The sequence below is a fragment of the Trichosurus vulpecula genome, chromosome 2, assembly GCF_011100635.1.
Source record: "Trichosurus vulpecula isolate mTriVul1 chromosome 2, mTriVul1.pri, whole genome shotgun sequence".
NCBI lineage: Eukaryota > Metazoa > Chordata > Mammalia > Diprotodontia > Phalangeridae > Trichosurus > Trichosurus vulpecula.
In genome coordinates this window covers 334,399,890-334,415,368 of record NC_050574.1, presented here as the reverse complement: position 1 = coordinate 334,415,368, position 15,479 = coordinate 334,399,890, and the positions used below count along the sequence as shown (strand labels likewise).

At 39.4% G+C, this 15,479-nt stretch overlaps 1 protein-coding gene across 1 annotated transcript in view; it reads left to right on the top strand.

Annotated features, from left to right (window-relative positions):
* The window catches only part of LOC118837662 (protein mono-ADP-ribosyltransferase PARP14-like), an 86,964-nt gene that overhangs the window by 9,505 nt on the left and 61,980 nt on the right, over positions 1 to 15,479 (top strand). Inside the window, exons 2-5 of the mRNA XM_036744671.1 lie at positions 1,382 to 1,512; positions 4,921 to 4,954; positions 5,555 to 5,803; positions 7,753 to 7,989. Coding sequence (XP_036600566.1) covers positions 1,382 to 1,512; positions 4,921 to 4,954; positions 5,555 to 5,803; positions 7,753 to 7,989 — 651 coding nt within the window. The remainder of the gene's footprint in view (positions 1 to 1,381; positions 1,513 to 4,920; positions 4,955 to 5,554; positions 5,804 to 7,752; positions 7,990 to 15,479) is intronic.

Sequence of the window (15,479 nt, the reverse complement as noted above, 5' to 3'; positions counted from 1 at the left end):
ACATAAGGGCCCTTTTCTTCTTTTTCTTGATATCTTTGTGGTATAGGCTTAATTGTATTGCTGGGTCCAAGGATATGCACAGTTCAGTGACTTTGCAGACATAAAGTCTTATTCCTTCCCAGAATGACTGAACCAATTCCCAGTACCACCAAGAGTCAGTCAATATGCCTGTTTTCACACATCACCTCCAACATTTGTTATTTTCTCTTTTTGTCAGCTTTGCCCACCTTGGGGGTACCTAATAGAACCTTGATGTTATTTTAACTTGACTTCCTTTCTAAAGAAATGGATGAGGGTTGTCTTCTCATATCACTTCTTTGGGCCCAACAAGAAACTTTGAAACTCAATTATGTAGAGCTGCTCTTTCTTCTGAAGAATATCATAAATTCGACACATAACTTTCACATCTCTTCTGCTCACCTGATTCCTTCTGTTTGTTACATTCATTTCAGGTTTTGTGGTGGTTGTTCTTTCCACTTTATATTGTCATAGTCATTGTATATCTATTTTTTTCTTGGCTCTGCTTTCTTCACTTTACCTCAGTTCATGTCTTCCCATGCTTCTCTGTATTCTTCACATTTGTCATTTCTTGTAGCATAGTAATATTCCATTAATTCATATGCCACAATTTGTTTACTTATTCCCCAATGGGCATCTACTTTATTTTCAGTTCTTTACTGCCACATAAGGTGCCACTCTAAATATTTTGGTGTATATGGAGACTTTCTTTTGTATCAGTGACATGCTTGATGTGCTGTTCTGGGGTCAGGAAGACCTGAGTTTAAACTCAGACTCAGATGCTTGTTAACTGTGTGACCTTGGCCAGTCACTCCATCTCTGTTTGCCTCTGTTTCCTCATGTGTAAAATGGGGGTGATAATAGCACCTAAGTCCTAGGGTTGTTAGGAGGATCAAATGAGACAATAATTGTAAAGTGCTTAGCATAGTGTCTGGCATACGGTAAGTGCTACGTATATGTTAGTTACAATCATTATTACTATTGGAATATATGCCTAACTAACTTGAAAAGTATGGACATTTTAGAATGTTCCTGCCTTTATAATAATGACCAAGTTTAATTTTGAGAAGAATAGAGAAAACGCACTCCCTTCCTTTCTTTACAGAGGACAATGGATATAAAATATTGCAGATACCATGAGACAGTGTTCATTGATTTTGTCAAACTGCTTTTTCCCCCTTTTTATTTTTCAATCATTGTTACAAGACGTGCTTCACTGAATAAGAGAGCTCTAATGACATTTGGAAATATAGCTGATAGCAAAGCAAAATATATCAATAAAAATAGGGTTTGAAACCAGTACAACAGTTTTACTTTTTAAAGATTACCGCATCTTAATCTTGGTTTCACCCATATTTTTCAGCAAGACAACGAGTCCTGGAGAGAGAGAACCATGAGTTAGAATTACCAGGAGAAGAAAAGTTGAAGCTCACTGTCAGATTGCCTACAGCAAAGGATGTGGATGAAGGCAATGAAGAAGAAATCCCAACAGAAGTAAATATATCTTACACATGATAAAAAAAAGGAAGCTGGGTATTTTTTCAGGCATTTGGACTGGGGTTCACTACGTGGAAGCAGTGGAAAGATAGGAAAGAGAGAAGTGTGAATTCTTGGCCATGTTGAAAAAAAAATCAAGTGCTTATAGGGGTTAAGAAGCTAGAACAATGTTATAGAGAGAATAAAAAAGTAAGACCAGCACATTCCTTGGTCCTTCTCAGCCTCCTAGAATCCCTGTCTTCTTTCAAGGCATAGCTCAGGTGCCACCTCATAGACAAGACTTTTGCTGATTTCCACCCTCCTCCCGCCAGGTATTAGTTGTCCTTACCTCTTAAAATCACCTTGTATTATTTAGTATTCATTTTATATTTACTTATTCCTCTTTTATCCTTCCAGTAGAATATGTTTGTTGATGGGAACATTTTCTTCATATGCCGAGTACCTAGATACCTTACACAAAATAGGTGCCTAATAAATATTTGTTGAGCTCAAGGAGCTCCAAGTGAGATAAATATATTCAGAGGAAGGAAGAAAGCAATGAATATTATAATTTCCAAACCCAGAACATATATGGAGAACTGCCAATGGGGTATTCAGTTGAATTCAGTTCAGTTCAATATTTAAAATGATATTTCTATTTTTCAAGTAACAAGCATTTATTTTTCTCTCCCTTCTCTTCCCCATTAAAAAAGGAAAACAAGCCCCTTGTAAAAAAATTCATAAACAAGCAAAACAAATTCCCATGACAATCAAGATAGCTGAGTAAAGAAAGACGTGCCAGCATAGTCAGTAAGAACTGAGTTCAAATCTAGCCTAACACTTGTTAGCTGGCAAGTCACTTAACCTCTTTGAATTTTTGACTTTAATATTCCTGGGACTTTTCCTTTTCAGTTTTCTTCAAGGAAATTATGGGTGGATTTTTTCTCTCTTTGTTTAGACTTCTGGTTCTATAGATTTGGGCAGTTCTCAGATAAATGAATTTTCTTGGAAAATGATGTCCAGACATTTTATTTTTATTATCATTTGGGAAGTCCAAAGATTCTTAAATTATTTCTCCTTGACCTGTTTTTAGTTCCATTTTCTTTTTATGTTGGGCATAACTTTTCTATTTTTTTCAATATTTTGGTTTTGTTCTAATCTAACTGTCCCATGTCAATATTGCCTTCTGTTTCATCTATTCTAGGTTGCATAATGTTAGAAATACACTTGACATTGAAATTCAGGTATCAAGGGCATTTTATTATTATTGAGGAATCAAAGGAATTGGTAAATGTTCCTGGCCAGGAGCAGACTTCACCCTTCTTTAGGAAGGGGAGTGGGGAGTACAGGAGTGAGACCAACTTTATTCTGTTAGACAGACATAGATTGATGCACCATCAGCTCAGTACCTCCCTTCAGAGAACGGATCAGTCCACTCCCTTCTGGGTTACAATTTTCCCTACACGCCCCCAACATGCAACTCCTTCCCCTCAACATATGTCCTATGTTCAAAAATGGTAGAAAATTCCTCCCTGTGGTTATGTAAGGTAATATTCAATTAAGCACTTGACCCAGTTTTCTCTTCAAACCTGACCATTACCTGGCCAGTTTAGACCAGTTGTCCTAACATCCTGGATAGCATCCTTAATCTGTGGTTTCTGCAAAACCGCAAATTTTATCCACATTGGCTGGGGACCGTCATCCTGGTTAATCTTCACTCCTTTGTTCAAGCTGACACTTAATAAATTTTTTTGTAGAGCTCAATTAACTCTTCTGTGGAAACCTAACTTTCCCTGACTTTTACCCATCTCTCACAATAATAATAATAATAGCTAATATTTATTTAGCACTTACGATATGTCAGGCACTGTGCTAAAAATCTTTACAATAATTATCTCATTTAATCCTTACAACAACCCTGGGAGGTAGGGACTATTATTTTCCCAATTTCACACATGAGAAAACTGAGGCAAACAGAAGTAAAGTGACTCCCCCAGCTAGAAAATGTCTGAGATCAGATCTGAACTTAGGCTTTCCAATTCCAGGTGCAGCCCTCTATGCACTGTGCCACCAACTGTTATTTAGAGAAGACTTACTACTTTCTCTTCCCATTTGTTTTTTCAGAGCTTTCAAAAACATTGTTTTGGGGCAGCTAGGTGGTGCAGTGAGTAGAGTACCGGCCCTGGAGTCAGGAGGACCTGAGTTCAAAAATGGCCTCAGACACTTGACACATATACTAGCTGTGTGACCTTGGGCAAGTCACTTAACCCCAATTGCCCTGCCAAAAAAAAAAAAACCTGAACAAACAAAATAGAAAATATTGCTTTATCTCCTGCTTCATTTCTTCATTATTTCCTTCTTCATTTCTGTTAGGTGTTTATGTAGTTAGTCTTTGTTGAAAATTCATTTTTTCATTTCAGTCTCTGCTGGTGGTTGTTCTAAAGTTACTCTCTCCTTCTTTTAGGAAAAAATATTTAGATTTGCCATAATTTTTATGCTGGTCAAATTTCATATTTGATTTACTCATCTTGTCAGCTCTAATTCCTGAATTAGAACTTAATGCCAGCTCCACCTTGCTTTTGGGCTTTTGGGTGATATGGCCTATTCTGCTTGGTCTTCCTCTAGGTCACCTGGGTTTTTATATCTTTTATACCATTTCCTGGAGGCTGACCCTCTCCTCAACCCCTCCCTGAATCTTTGAGATTCAGAGCATTGGATATTTAGGGCCATTTCTGGCACCTCAGATCAGGTCACTCCAGGGCTTTCTTGGAGATCCCCTTACGGTTGCTGCCTTTGGTATCAAAACTTTGCAGGCTATGCATGCCTCGGGCCAACAGAGGCTTTGCTGGAGGTCACTTTTCTTATTGCCTTTGGATATTGGGTGACCTCATATGGGTGAGGAAGAAGTCATTTAATATATCTTTTATTGGATCTTTTTTTAATCATTATTCAGTCTCTTGAGAACTTCAGGGTTTTGTTGAAGTACAGTAAAGTGGGAACTAGGTAGTCTAACTCTACTTCAATGAGTCATCTTGGCAGGAAGCCTCACCTAGAGTATGAGGGACCATGTCCTGCCCACACCTCTCCTGTATTCCTCCAGCTAGTCTCTACTCCTGTTTCCTTCACTCAGGCTAGTAGACTCTGTTTCCTTCCCTTCCCTTCTGATAACTTTCCAAAGAATTGTCATCAGTTTTTCCAACTCTCTCTTCAAATATGGCCTTCAAAAGTGAACACAGTTCTTTAAGGTGTAAACTGACCAGTGAATAGGTACAGTACGATTTATGTCTTACTCACATTACAAATTGATTGCTCATAGATGACTTCATACTTGAGTATATTTATTTCATGCAGGTACTCTAGGCTGATCCCAGACATGTCTCAGTGTAAAGGAATTCTCCTTAATTCTTGTTTTTGTTTGGTCTTTAGGAATCCAAGATCAAAGATGGAGCCCAGGAACAAGGTAACGGCTCATCCTGAAGTAGTCTGATGTACACACAGCAAGTAAATTGTTTTTTTCTCATTAAATGTCAGCATTCCTTTACCTCATTTTCAGTGGTCTTGTACATGAATGACTTAGGATCACAAGGCAAGAAGTGTAAGAAGCAGCAAACAAATCTGAATGTGTTCATTTCAATCCAGTTTCCTAGTTCATTATTTCACATTAAGCCATCCTTCCTCCCCACTATCTTTCTCTTTCTTTCCCTGAGAAGATCTCATTGTCGTTCTTATTGTGTTCCTTTTTAGCAATTAACCATGGCCCATGGATAGAGTCCAGCTGCTACTCTGGTTTTTTATTACATTTTCTCCCCTTAGTGGGCACAATGGAAAAGTCCATTGGTTGGAAATTGAAATTTTAACCTAAAGTAAACATTTGTCTGAGGGATTGTTGGATTTTCTGGGCAAGCTCATTGCTCTTTTTGGTTCCAGAGAACATCTGTTTTCAACTGATTTACTCAAAATATTAAAAGGTGACATAAAGAGAAGCATGCATTATAACCTCTGAATCTGGCAAGAATGTTTGTGATTCCCATTACAGATGTTTTTGTGTCCTTAAAACTAGATGTATCAGAAGACCAGGACACAAAGCTCCCACTGGACAGAAGACTGGATGAGACAGAGGACATGTCCAAAGGATCTGAAAATGTTCCTTCTCTGGTTGCATTTAAAAATCTCCCAGATCTGAAGAACGAGTATCTCCTAGTTTTACTGGTGGAAAAGATTACCGGTCTGTCAAAGACCAAAGGAGATTTTGAAGTAGAAGTCATACCAGAAGCAGAAACTGCTGTGTTTACCTTTCTGAAACAAATTGGTAAGACTGAGCAAAAATTAGAATATATTCATCTGCAAATAGTCTTTGTGTCATACTTTGAAATTCTGATTAGTAAAGAAGTTGGCCATCCCTGAAATGCCCTTTCTGGCCATCTCCAGCACTCTTTCTCTCTCTCAATAAGAGAAAACTTTGAAGACTTGGGGAACTAGGTAGGAATAGTGGACAGAATGTGATTTGGACTCAAGAGGACCTGAGTTCAAATCCTATTTCAGATTCTAGCTTTGTGATCTTGCGAACATCACTTTATGTCTTTGAGACTTAGTTTCTTCATGTGCAAAATGTGGGGGTTGGACTTGATGGCTTCTAAGGTCTGTTCCAACTCTAAATATACTATCTTAAGAAATGTCACTTCATCAACAACATGGTAGAAAGGTACATTGTTCTGACTCCAAAGTTCTGGTGTGTTTTCATAGGAGATGGGGGTTTTTCATCATGAGCTCTATCTGTATGTATGGAATGAGAGTAGCTCATATTTATCTAACATCTGAAGATCTGAAAAGCACTTTATTTACATTAGCTTATTTGAACCTCAGACTGTGAAGGAAATTCTGCAGTTATTTTTATTCCCACTTATTCCCATGAAGAAAGTATGGTTTTCAAAGAGACTTAAGTAAGTTGAGCAGGGTCAAACAGCTAGTGTCTAAGGACGTATTTGAACACAGATCTTGAATCCAGGTCTAACATTCTACTTACTTTAGCACAATATAAGTGTAAAGTGCAATGAAGGTGAAAAAAACCACTTTTAGAAGCATATAGAGGTATTGTGAAACTAGATCAAGGCAGAAAAATCAAATGTAAATTAGAGATCTCCCTAAATTGGAGGGTTCTAGTATAGATAGGTAGGGGCAGCTAGGTGGTGCAGTGGTGCAGTGTCTGGAATCAGGGAGACATCTTCCTGAGCTCAACTCTAGCTTCAGACACTTATTTACTGTGTGACCCTGGGCCCCACATGTTTCCTCAGTTTCTTCATCTGTGAAAAAAATAAGCTGGAGAAGGAAATGTCAAATCAGTCCAGTGTCTTCCCCCCCACCCCTCAAAAGAAAATCAAATGGGGTTACATAGAGGGAAATATGACTGAAATAAATGAACAACAACAAAACAAAATTTTCCTGTTTGTGTCCCACTTTGAACTCCATTTTTAGAATTTATCTTTACAGTTTTAGCTGATCAATTCACTTTGCATACTACATTTTCTGGCCAAAGCAGATCATGCGCTATCTCTGTCCTCATCCCACCTATTTCTAACTCACTCAGTATCTATACTCTGGTCATCCTCATCTTGGCATGGATACTTTCCTTCCAGTTCTGTTTTTTTAAATCACTCCCTTTTCCTAAGACCCAGCTCAGGGGCTCCTTTCACCATGAAGCTTTGCCTGACTTACTCAGCTAAAAAGCTTCTCTTCCTCTTACCACTTCTCATATCACTTATCCCACTTTGTCATTGTGTAGTTAATTCTGCAGTATATAGTTGTCTATTTATATTCATATAGTAGTATGGTTTCCTCCTGTTAGATTGTAAGTGCCTTGAAATCATACCTATGTCCTATCTATCATCAAATGCCTCCAGCACCCAGCACAGATCAACATAACGATTAGTTTTTTATTTTGTTGACTGGAATTGCAGCTGTCAGTTACTATTCAATAAATGGTAATGGTTGACCTGGATAGTAACTGGCAGAGGGTCAGTGGATGATCTGTCAGAAGAATTCCACTCTGCTTAACCAGTAGGAGCTTCCACGTACAACACCAGCATAGATGTGTGCACCTTCCAAACCTGTGATTATAGCCTACCTGTTCTTTTATGAGTGTGAATTCTCACCTAGGGATCTTCACTTTGGCCACTCTGCAGGAAGCACATTTTAAATTAGTTTTCTTCCCCGACGAAAGGTTCAACAATACATTAATCATCTCTTTGTTTTTCTTCACAGATACAAAGACATTTGTGGATCATTGTTCTCAAAACCGAATAGTCCAAGAGAAAAAGATTTGTGTAGCACCTCTGGAAGAGACAAGAACCATTCTGGTGGAAAACCTGCCCTCTGATGTTAATGAAAGTTACATCACTCTTTTCTTTGAGAACCTCCATAATGGAAGGGGACAAATAACCAAAGTCCAGTGTTTCCCAAAAGATGATTCAGCTCTGATTGAATTTTCTGAATGCCAAGGTAATGATATCTATTAACTTAATCCTGCTTTTTTCCCGCAGTGTATTGGCATCCACTTGGTAACAACATTGAAACTTATATAATGCTCTAAAGTGTGCAAAGGACTTTATGTACATTATCTGAGCCTCACAGAAACCTTTTGAGATAGGTAGCACAAGAAGTTTGCAGATGAGGAAACAGGTTCATAGAGTTTAATTTGCCCATAGCCGTGTAGTTAGTGTGTGTTCAAAGGCAAAGAATTCAGTTCTGACTCTAAGGCTAGCCCTAAGCATACACTGAGGTATGCTTAGTGGTATCATTATGCCCATTTCACAGAGGAGACAACTGATATGAAGAAAGACTGAATGACTTGCCCATGGTCACACTAGTAGCAAATATCAGAGGATCAAATCTTGCATTTGATCCACTACGCAATGGAGTCAGCTCAGGTGCTGTGCTTAGGGTTAGGCTATCTAAAGTGAGGAGGAGGAGGCTTGATGAAAAAGGATTTTATGGGGAGCCATCAGGAAACCTAAGCTTTCCACTTGCAATATATGGCAAGACTTCTCTGGATGTCTTGAAGTACTGTCTCTATAGAGCCACAGATAACTTATTTCTGTTTTCCACTCTGATTCTTTTCTCCTGGGCTTTTGCTGATACTTTTTTTGGGTGAGGGGAGGATCTGGACCTGTGATCTCATTGGCATAAGGAACTTCTGCAGAAAAAATTTCCTCCCAATGTATATTGACAACTCTTCTGCCACTTATAAGTCTTAGGGGGTTTCCTTAGCAATCACTGGTTTAGTGACTTGCCTAAGGTCACACATCTGGACCCAGTCTTCCTGACTCTGAAGTCGTCTCTGTCTTTCCCCTACTAAATATGTAATCTCTTTGCTAAGACAGGGAGTGAATAAACCACTTATTATGGTGGGCTTCCATCTGCCTAGTGTCAGCACACAGCAGGAAGACAGCGATATGTTTGGAGAGAAGGATGTTGGGTGTGGGCTCTAGAGAAGGTGGGGTAATGTGCATTTCAGTTCTTCCCTAATAATTCCCTTTGTGCTCCTGACATTGAGATAACATATGAGCTAACTGTCCCCTAAAAGGAAGTTAGATTTGGGAAGCACATGACTGTTCCCGAAGTGCTTTTCGCATAATAACTCTGTAGGTAGTTCAAAGTATTATCATTTTTACAGAACAAGAAACTAAGGTTCTGCAATGTAAACTGACTTGCCTATGGTAATAGAACTTGTTAAAACCCACACAGTGGAATTTGAACCCAAGTCTCCTGACTCCAAGACCAATGTTATATCCACTAAACCTCCCTCTTTCAAAGATCCCCACTCATATACGTCAAGAACTTAAAGGGCATGGAAGAAAAATCTCTATATTCTGTGTTTTAAGATTTTAAAAAATCTGTCAGATGGTTTTTTTCTGTGATTTTATTTTATTTTTTAAATTAAATTTATTTAATATATTTAGTTTTAAGCATTGATTTTCACAAGAGTTTGAATTACGAATTTTCTCCCCATTTCTACCCTCCTGCCCACTCCCAGATGGTGTTTATTCTGGTTGCCCCATTCCCCAGTCAGCCCTCCCTTCTGTCATCCCACTTCCCTCCCATTCCCCTTTCCCTTCTTCTCTTGTAGGGCCAGATTAATTTCTATGCCCCATTGCCTGTGTATCTTATTTCCTAGTTGCATGCAAAAACTTTTTTTTATTTTTGTTTTTGAATATCTGTTTTTAAAACTTTGAGTTCCAAATTCTCTCCCCTCTTCCCTCCCCACCTACCCTCCCTAAGAAGGCAAGCAATACAACATAGGCCACAACAATACTCATGTTGTGAAAGATTGACTATGTTTTGCTCCTTTCTAACCTATCCCCCTTTATTGAATTTGCTCCTTTGACCCTGTCCCTTTTTGAAAGTGTTTGGTTTTGATTACCTCCTCCCCCATCTGCCCTCTCTTCTATCGTCCCTTCTTTTTTTTCTTCTTCCTCCTTCTTTCCTGTGGGGTAAGATACCCAATTGAGTGTGTATGGTATTCCCTCCTCAGGTCAAATCCAGTGAGAGCAAGATTTACTCATTCTTCCTCACCTGCCCCCTCTTCCCTTCCTACAGAACTGCTTTTTCTTGCCACGTTTATGCAAGATAATTTACCCCATTCTGTCTCTCCCTTTCTCCCTCTCTCAATATATTTCTCTCTTATCCCTTAATTTGATTTGTTTTTAGATATCATCCCTTCATCTTCAACTCACCCTGTGCCCTCTGTCTATATATATATATATATATATATACATATATATATACACATATGTACATACACCCACACAATACACTTACATGTATACATACACACACACACACACACACACACACACACACACACATATATATATATATGTGCATATTCCTTTCAGCTACTCTAATACTGAGGTCTCATGAATCATACACATCATCTTTCCATGTAGGAATGTAAACAAAACAGTTCAACTTTAGTAAGTTCCTTAAGATTTCTCTTTCTTGTTTACCTTTTCATGCTTCTCTTGATTCTTGTGTTTGAAAGTCAAATTTTCTATTCAACTCTGGTCTTTTCACTGAGAAAGCTTGAAAGTCCTCTGTTTTGTTGAAAATCCATATTTTGCCTTGGAGCATGATACTGAGTTTTGCTGGGTAAGTGATTCTTGGTTTTAATCCTAGCTCCATTGACCTCCGGAATATCATGTTCCAAGCCCTTCGATCCCTTAATGTAGAAGCTGCTAGATCTTGTGTTATCCTGATTGTGTTTCCACAATATTCAAATTGTTTCTTTCTGGCTGCTTGCAGTATTTTCTCCTTGATCTGGGAGCTCTGGAATTTGGTGACCATATTCCTAGGAGTTTTCTTTTTGGGATCTTTTTGAGGAGGCGATTGGTGGATTCTTTCAATTTCTATTTTACCCTCGGGCTCTAGAATATCAGGGCAGTTCTCCTTGATAATTTCTTGCAAGATGATATCTACACTCTTTTTTTTATCATGGCTTTCAGGTAGTCCAATAATTTTAAAATTATCTCTCCTGGAACTATTTTCCAGGTCAGTGGTTTTTCCAATGAGATATTTCACATTGTCTTCCATTTTTTCATTCCTTTGGTTCTGTTTTATAATATCTTGATTTCTCATAAAGTCACTAGATTCCACTTGCTCCAATCTAATTTTTAAGGTAGTATTTTCTTCAGTGGTCTTTTGGACCTCCTTTTCCATTTGGCTAATTCTGCCTTTCAAGGCATTCTTCTCCTCATTAGCTTTTTGGAGCTCTTTTGCCATTTGAGTTAGTCTATTTTTTAAGGTGTTATTTTCTTCAATATTTTTTTCAGTATTTTTGGGATCTCCTTTAGCAATTCTTTGACTTGTTTTTCATGGTTTTATCTCATCCTTCTCATTTCTCTTCCCAATCTTTCCTCTACTTCTCTAACTTGATTTTCCACATCCTTTTTGAGCTCTTCCATGGCCTAAGACCAGTTCATGTTTTTCTTGGAGGCTTTTGATGTAGGCTCTTTGGCTTTGTTGTCTTCTTCTGGCTGTATGTTTTGGTCTTTGTCACCAAAGAAAGATTCCAAAGTCTGAGAGTGAATCTGAGTGCGTTTTTGCTGCCTGGTCATGTTCCTAGCCAACTTACTTGACTCTTGAGTTTTTCAGCAGAGTATGACTACTTGTAGAGTAAAGAGTACTTTGCTCCAAATTTGAGGGGATGTGCCTTTGATTTCAGAGCTATTTCTATACAGCCAGCTCTGCCACACCAGCACTCCTCCTTCCTCAAGAACCACCAACCAGGACCTGACAAAAATCATAAGCAGTCTGTGCACGCCTGCTCTGATCCACCACTTAATTCCTCCTACCAGGTGGGCCTGAGGCCAGAAGCAACTGCAGCTCTAGTTCTGTAGCTGCACTTCTCCCCCACTGCCCCCAGGGCAGTGGCAGAACTGCAAACTCTTTTCACTCTTTCCCTCGCAGCTTTTCCCACTAACTTTCTCTGTTGTCTTTGGTGTTTGTGGGTTGAGAAGTCTGGTAACTGGCACAGCTCACTGATTCAGGGCACTAGGGCCTGTTCTGCCTGGCTCCTGATCTGGTTGGTCCTGCTGCCCAGGCTGGGCTCCACTCCCTTCTGCTCTGTGTGCGATAGACCTCATCCAGCGACCATCCAGGCTGTCCTGGGCTGGATCCCTGCTTCCCTCTGCTATTTTGTGGGTTCTGCAGTTTTACAATTTGTTCAGAGCCATTTTTTATACGTTTTTGGAGGGACGTGGTGGGGAGCTCACGCAAGTCCCTGCTTTCCAGCCACCATCTTGGCTCCGCCCCCCTTTCTGTCTGTCAGATGATTTTTAATATCCAAGCCTTTCTATTTGCAAAGACATATTGATGGGCAAAGTTCCCCCTGTTGATTGAAATTCTCTTGGACCCAAACAATTTCTTCCTGCCTTTTATAGGAATTGTAAAACAAAAGCAAAAATCACTTGGTAAAGTAAAAAATAGGCATGCAGTTAAAATTTGGGTCTCTTTGTTTATTTAAAAAGAACAGTAATAATATTAATGCAAAAGAGATACCACAGTACAATCAGTCACTTCCTCTTCATTCCACTTTCAGTCATGTCAAAGGTGAATAAACTGAACCTCTCTTACTTACTTTAATCAAAACATCAATCCACAGGTGTCCCTGTGGAGTGAAGTTAGTTGAGCATTCATTCTTTAACTTCCTCTCCCTGAAGGAAAGAGGGTAGTTCCTTTCTCTCCAAGCTGGGCCAGCTTAGGTGAATAATTTCCCTTTGGTTACCACCCATACTCCCTTGGGCATTGAGCACCCATTCCCAAGCTATACCAATCGGGTTCAATTTCACCTGAGGGCAAGATGGCCCTGAGGTTCACATAGACTACTTTCTCTGTTAGGTTAAGGAGTTATAAGATAAAATGTATTAATAAAATCCTAACAGCTCAGAGCCCCCAGAAAGAAGGAATTCTTAATATTTGGAAAGTGGTTCAGATAATAATAGTAGTAGTAATAATAGTAGCAGCTGGCACTTATACAACACTTACTATGTGCTAGGCACTAAGCTAGAAATAGTATCTCATTCCTCCTCAAAGCCCTGGGAGGTAGGAACAATTATTATGGAGGAAACTGAGCCAAACAGCTTAAGTAATGTGTATTATATGGTAATGTTTGTGTTTGGTGATGACTGGGCATACAAATGTATGTATATATTTTTGAGGTAATGGGGTAAAGGGACTTGCCCAAATTTATACCATTAGAGTCAGAGGCTGGATTTCAATTCAGACTTTCCATAGTCCAGGCCCAGCACCCATCCACTGTGCCACCTACCTGCCTCCTCTTACCTGTTTAAATCCTGCATAATGCCAGATAATCCTGGACTTTCAGTTTAGTCAAAGATGAACATGTAGATAACCTCTCTCAGTTGGATTAATCAAATTACATTCCTCCTCTTAGTCACCATAAGAAAAGACAAACTCTCTTCCTAATAGGTTAATTTAAAGTAATAGAAATTCCTTCCTGAACTAGATTTTTTTTTAAATTTAAGGACAATTGATGAAGTCTTTGATACAAGTGAATAGAAGGACTTTAGGCTAGAATAAGGTCTTTGATTCAAGTTAGACCGAGAACTTCAGACCAGAACACTGATAATATTATTCTTCAGTGTTTTTTAATGTTGACAGTGCAGTATGCTTCCACAAGGAGAAAGGACTTGGATTCCCTTTCCGTATACTCATGCTGGTCATACTGCTGCACTTTCCATAGGTCACCTTTTTATTTCCATCTCACCCAACCAATTCTGGAGAGAGGGGAAATGGTTGAGAAAATTAGCTTCAGTGACAACTTGGATCATCTTATTTCCTTTCTTTTAAGTGCTTCCAAGTACTTTAAGTCTAGTTTGTGATGCATACTGGCTGTTTGATCCTGGGCAAGTCACTTAACCTCTCAATGCACCAGATGACCCTCTAAGTTTATAACTTGCAGAGAAGGTGCCAACCTGCATTGGGAAAGGGAATTTCTTCAACTAAGAATTCCCTATTCCAAGGAAATCACCAGTTCAATCTCTGTCCCTATATTTTCATTATAAAAGACTCAATAGAGTTTTTTATTAGCTATACTTCAGGGGCAGCTAGGTGGCACCATAGTGCACAGAGGACCAGGCCTAGAGTCTGGAAGACCTGCCTGGGTGCAAATCTGGTCTCAGACACTTAGTAGCTGTGTGACCCTGGCAAGTCACTTCCCCTATTTGCCTCAATTTCCTCATGTGCAAAATAAGCTGGAGAAGAAAATGGCAAACTGCTCTAGTGTCTTTGCCAAGAAAACCCAGGAAGGGGGCATGAAGACTTGGACATGACTGAAAATGACTAAATAACAACAAAGGAGGTATAAACCTGTTATTTTAGCACCATGAGGAACCTTAGTGAAAGATAATGGCCTCCTTTGACAGATCAAATAAAGAACAGCAAGAGCAGTATTTACCTGTCCAGTGTCACACTTGTCCATTGCCGGCCCTAGGACCACAACCCAGGTGTCCTGGCCCCTAATTAAATGTTCTTTCCTAGTGTCACATGTGTTATACCAGAAGCAAGTGAGACACGCCACAGAATATAAGTTTTAAGTGGAGAATTCATTTAGCCGGCGGCCATTGGGGTCTTCCCAAATCAATGGCCACATTTTGAAGTGAAAGGGTAGTTTATATAGAGAATACAGGGTACAGGGGTTAATTATCTCTTGAAATGTCATTTTGCAGACTCGGCATGCCTGTACCTTTTATGACCACGATAAAAGGAAACTCCTTAATAGATTGTAGATACAACATATCAGATAGCTGACAAAGTGTCAACTGAATTACAACCCAGGATCCCTGTGTCCATCTTGCCATAACTACCACAACAAGGAAGGCTCAAGATAAAGCGGAAGTCATATAATTCAAGATAATGTCTAGGGCCGAGGCTTTCATCCTTAATGGCCATGGACAGACCAAGGGATGCTCCAGCTCAGTCTGTTGACATTAGATAGAGACATCTCTGAGCCCACTCAGTTAGACAAAGGAAGATCGTTAGGCATTAGGCTTTTCCTGGTAATTAGCTGTAACAGGAGGGCAGAGTTTATAATCTCAAAGAGGATCATAAACATGTCTGAAAGGTTCGGAACCGCCGGATATAAGAAACTCTCAAAGTAGAAGGCAGAAGAATCAAAACATTTATTTAGGCTCCACAGTAACCAACCCATGAACCAGCAACCCCATTTTGACATATTGATCAAAAGCTTCCAGGCCCAATAAGTACGCCTTGAAAGAGTAACCAGGAGGCTACAGAGAAGCATGATTGCGTAAAGCAAAATCATGTTTCCCCCTCTATGGTAATAAGATTACCCACTGGCCTGAAGTCTTTGTTCAGCTTTCTCCCGTAGGTCAGCTCTGCTACTGGCAGCTCCTGCTTCAGCTGTGTCTGTGGCTGTGGCTGTAACTGACGTAACTGTCGTAACTGCCTCT